Consider the following 5622-nt stretch of genomic DNA (forward strand, 5'->3'; position numbering starts at 1 on the left):
TCTCACACGGCTCCGGGGGGTGAACAAAGGCCTCCTGTAGCGAATTTATGTGTTTTTGTAAGAAAAATATCCATATTCAAACCGTAATAATCACTTTAATGTAGCTTGCGCCAACAGTTGTACTCTGAAGCAGTTCCGGGGGAATGACGTAAGAGGTCAGCTTTGCGCATGCGCCTTTCAGAAGTGACGAATGCGGAAACACAGCGCAGAGATCAAAACAAAACAACGGTCACTTATTAGAAGTACAAAACGAGGATTTGTAAAGAAGAATGTCGGAAAGATCAAAGACAATTTTTTATATAACTCCGACTGGATTCGTCTGAAAGAAGAAAGTCATATACACCTAGGATGACTTGAGGGTGAGTAATTTATGGGCTAATTTTCATTTTTGGGTGAACTAACCCTTTAAACAAGGTTTAGATTGCACTGTAAAGTGTAAAAACAATAATCAAGCCATTGGCGCCCTCTGCAGGCATATGATATAATGCATAATGTACATAAGTTATGATTATATTGTTTAATTACATTATGTAATTTAACGGTTTTGTTCAATAAAATCGTATTAGTACTTGCTTTTGATAATTTATTTGAACCAATTATTATTGTCTCATTACTATTATGTATTTTAAGTCATTTTAAAGCCTGTTGTTTGCTTAGGTCTATTTTTATTACCAAACACAAAAAAAGTTCTGACTACTCGATTAATCGTCAGAATAATCGACGATTACTCGACTATAAAAATTAATTGTTAGTGAAAGCCCTACTTAAATGAATTACCATTTATTTACATAAAACATAGAATTAGATATAATATTTTATTAATTAAATAAGTTTATTCATGTATTTTAGTTCAAATAAATCTAAATTGTAATAGTTTAATAGATCAAGTTTCTAACAGATAAATTTGTTCACATGCTTCGATTCTGGAAGTGGACTGTCACACCTTTGGAGTGGATCTTGCTTCAGGATTATAGGTAATTGTTTCTCCAGGAATTCAGTGTTTCTTTTTCTTTCTTTTTTTTTTTTTTGGTAATAGTTATAATGAGCCTTACTTATGACTGACTCATATATATATATATATGTTTATGGTAGGTCTGTCTTGGAAATTTTATTTTGAATATAAGGATTAATTTCTTTATAGAGAAAATGAATAGGAGATCCAAGCAAGAGTTTTTTTTAAGTACTTAAGTAGAATAAAAGCAAATGTGTCCCTTTCTGACTTTCATCAAGCTTTAACACATAACCTCCTTTTATATGGCTGAAATGTTGTACTATATCAGTGGGCTCTGTACAACAATGCTTGCACAGCCCTGGGCTGTAAGAAAAGTACATGGTTGAGTGCCTAGAGCGACGGCCCAAGAATCAAGAGGTTGTTAGTTCTAATCCCCTCGTGGGTATCGCTGTCACGACGCCCTCCGGCGATCCATTTAACCTCAATTGCTTCAATTCATATCCAGCTGTTAACACCTAACATGTGGCACTTTTTAGACAAGAGCGCTTCTTAAATGACAAGCCTGTATTTAAATGGGCTGACTGCTGGGATCTTGATAAAACAATCCTCAAAAATTTAAAAAAGCAGTAAAGGATGAGATCTGTGCCCGAATAACAGCGTGACTGAGTAGATAAGTGAACAGAGCTTTATCATACAAAAGCAGCCTCTTAAAAACTCAGCATGACCCTGCTGAACCTCCTGTTCCCTGCTTCACTGTTCCTTTTGGCTCATCACTTTTCCTGACAGTACGGAGCGCTGCGCTGGATTTGCATAACAACAGGACAAAAATTGCAGGGTGATGAAGTGACAGATTGGAATTTGTGGGCTAAAACAAGCTGGCTGTGTCTGTTTGAGTGTATGTGCGTGTGTGTGTGGAGACTGAAGTGAACTGTGTTGCTGTAGGTCGGCCTGCATTGTATATTTCCATATGCATACCATTACTCTCCATACTTGAGGTCCTAGTTATTGTCAAAACACTGTAGGAATACTCGTTGGGTAAAGGTGAGGGATTTTTTCTACTGAAATTCACAGTTTAAGATGCAACTGTAAGTGGGCATTTGTAGGTTCATTTCCATCTGTACAGTCTCTGTGGGTTCGTGGGATTTGTTGCCAAGGCTGCATTTAATAGATCAAAAATATAGTAATATTACAACTTAAAATAAATGTTTGTAAAATAAGTTATTCCTGTAATGCAAAGCTGAAGTTTCAGCAGTCATTACTTCAGTCTTCAGTGTCACAGGATTCTTCAGAAATCATTTTAATATGATGATTTGGTGCTTAAGAAACATTTCTTCTTATTAGCAGTGTTGAAAACAGTTGTGCTGCTTAATGTTGTGTAATGATTAATAGGAAGTCTTTTGATTAATAGATGTAGGAAAACAGCATTTATTTGAAATAGAAATATTTTGTAATATTATAAATGTCTTTACTGTCACTTTTGATCAATTTAATGCATCCTTGCTAAATAAAAGTATTAATTTATTTAAAAAAAAAACATCTTACAGTGGCAAGTGTTTAAGAAATTTGTATGAATTAGTCAATATAATTGCAACTGTTTGGTGGTGCTAGTGGGATAGAAATGATATATTTCAACTTCAAAAGTGATTTGTGTGTTTTTAATTTAAAAAAAATTCATTTAAAATATGTTCTGCATATTAAAGGGTTAGTTCACCCAAAAATGAAAATTCTGTCATTAATTACTCACCCTCATGTCGTTTCAAACCCGTAAGACCTTCGTTCATCTTTGGAACACAAATTAAGATATTTTTGTTAAAATCTGAGAGCTCTCTGACCCTCTAATAGACAGCAACTAATAATACAACTGCAATGTTCCCAGGTCCAGAAACGTAGCAAGGACATCGGTAAAATTGTCCATGTGACATCAGTGGTTCAACCGTAATTTTACGAAGCTATGAGAATACATTTTGTGCGCAAAGAAAACAATAATAACATAATTTATTCAACAATTCTTCTCCCCAAGTTACCGTCTTCCGCCATTTTGGAGAGTATCCACTCAACGTAATCAGCGTTGTTTATGTTCAGCATGCTCGCGCCGTCTACTGAACGTAAAAAAATAATATGCTGCATATTAATTTTATTAATATTTGTTTTATTAATTTTATTAACTGCTTTTCACTTCAGTAATATTTTAGTGGCATTTGTGTACCCATGTTTTCTTGGGAAAGTTCTTAACTATGTTGACCATTCATACAAACAAAAACTTAATGTTCGGATTAAACTGATATAATTCATACTTTCTAGGGAAAGTATAAATACTGTTGTGTTTTTTTAAGTTTACTGACACAGCAAAAATTGCTCAACCAATAAAGTTTTGGGTGGGATTGTTTAGATCCTGGCAAGTGTTCAAGAAATGGTCAATTTTAGCAATTTCGCTAATGGCATGAAATCTAGCACTTTATCTACTTTATCTAAGTACTATGAAGAAATGGAGAGGAACATCAGTACTGCTGTGAGTCATGGGAATTTGGGAGTTTGCCTGACTGCCTGTGGCCAGTGCTGACTCCCACATGCACACAGCTGTGATGATGGTACCCTCATTCTCTCTCTCTGTGTCTCTCTCTCTCGGTTCTAGATGATTAGTATCGCCAGTGCAAACAGGCCCTATCGGTATCAGCCCATTAGCTAGCCTCTAAACAGCGCGTAAACACATCTTAATTATCTGGCTTGGTGACAGAGCAGCTGTGGAGGTGGACCCTCTCCCCTCAGCCAGATGGGAGCATCGCCCAGTAAAAAACCTCCATTACGGTAGCAAAGCTGCGGCGTATCCACGACTGGAGCCCGCCGAGTTCACGCCGGGCACTCGCCGCACACCTATAATTTCCCAGCATGCTTTCGCAGGGAACCGTGAAAAAAAAGCCTACTATAGTGGGGGCCTCTGTAATTGTAGTCTCGTTTAGAAATGCAAGTAGTAATTAGCGGCGAATTGGCATTATACGGCAGCATTTGCATCCCCGCTGGGTGTAAAATGTTGTTTTAATAGCGGTTTGTTTTCCCCACATGAAATTATCTAAGGGGGCTTTTATCACCTCTTCCCCTCTCTCGCACTCTCTCATCTGGCGCCGGCCCATCAGGGAACGGCTAAGCGCACAGATATACACAAAATCTCCACAAGTCTGTGGAACAGTCAACAAGACGGTTAAACCTTTGTTTGCACTTGCGATTTATGAAACTGAGCCCTGAGTACCAAGTAACCACTATATACATGTTGCGTACCATGTAACTAGTTGCATGTAGAGGATTCAAGCATTAATTTGTAAAATTTCATTATTTTATAATTGTCAACCCATTCCAAAACTTGTTGAATTAAAAAAACAAACAAAATCTACATAATCGAGTTGACTCGATTTTAAGTAGTGAGTCATTGTTGGATAACTGGACAAAATGTATGACCACTGCTAGGCCATCACTGATATTTTGGCTAATCTATCTTTCGCTCTTTTTCTCAATCTCTGGTGATGTCATACAGAGGCGATAGACATGCTGAAGGAGATGAAGGAGAAGGATGTGCAGTTAAGGGACAGCACAATCGGTTTGCTCACCCTCACGATGAACACAGCTGCGATGAAAGGAGATGCCAACACTATTCGACGCCTCCAGGAGACAATCTTCACTTTGGGCCTGGCCAAACCATCCAGTAACCTCTGCTCACCCCTTATCGCTTGCTATCTGGAGAGGTGAGTTGGTAAAACTTTGGAAACTTGCCAGACTTTGTGCTGTTCTTGTCTGTGTGTAGCACCTACAGCTCTGCACACCCTTTTGAAGGATCCCAGCATTAGAACAGAATGCCTGACATTTTATTTTTAACAATGTTGCTGTTTAAAGATTATTTTTTTGGCATGTTTAACCTTTATTTGGATAGGACATTTCATTAACAGAAAGCGAAGTGGGAAAGAGAGAGGGGGGCGGTATCGGGAAAGGTTCACAAGCCAGGACTCGAACTCGGGACTCTATATGTCGGCACACTGCCACGAGGCTATCGGCGCCAACAACAATGTTGCTGCTTAACCCTCCTGTTGCATTTGGGTCAGTTTTGAAGCAGAAGGGGTGCATCAGCAGAAAAGTGTCTTTGTTACACATTACATGTACTTGCTATAATAATAAAATTGAGTTATGCATAATTACAAGCAACTACCCGGAGCACTCAAGGGCAACTTAAAATAGTGTTTCAGAAAAAAATCCCCAAAATGTAAAGTTTTAGTATAGAAAAAAACATTAATAATGTGTCAAGACTATCATTTATTTAACAAAACTGGTGTCATAATAACATGGTAATATCACAAATTTAAAAAACATTAAAATCTTTGCACATTCAAATTTCGTTGCAAAATTAATAATCAGATACAATAAGGTTTTAAATATAAATTTAAAGAGCAGGTCATATGGTATTTTAAAGTGTCCTAATATTGTGTTGGAGTCCCTTACAACAGGTTTAAATGCATCTAAGGTCAGAAAACATTGTAATTTTCTCAGAATATACATTTAATATTAGAGTAATTTGCCAATGATTTCGAAACGATTCGTTCCAAGCAAGTTCGGAGCAAACCCCTCCCTTCCATAAGCCCAGTGTTCAAACTATACCGTGGACTTTGGGGGAGCCCACTGGGTTTTTT

At 37.3% G+C, this 5622-nt stretch overlaps 1 protein-coding gene across 1 annotated transcript in view; it reads left to right on the forward strand.

Moving 5' to 3' along the window:
* lrpprc (leucine-rich pentatricopeptide repeat containing) overlaps window positions 1-5622 on the forward strand; it is a 73448-nt gene that overhangs the window by 17671 nt on the left and 50155 nt on the right. The window contains exon 22 of the mRNA XM_016562086.1: window positions 4479-4686. Coding sequence (XP_016417572.1) covers window positions 4479-4686 — 208 coding nt within the window. The remainder of the gene's footprint in view (window positions 1-4478; window positions 4687-5622) is intronic.

Source organism: Sinocyclocheilus rhinocerous, unplaced genomic scaffold, assembly GCF_001515625.1.
Source record: "Sinocyclocheilus rhinocerous isolate Xijiao unplaced genomic scaffold, SAMN03320098_v1.1 scaffold469, whole genome shotgun sequence".
NCBI lineage: Eukaryota > Metazoa > Chordata > Actinopteri > Cypriniformes > Cyprinidae > Sinocyclocheilus > Sinocyclocheilus rhinocerous.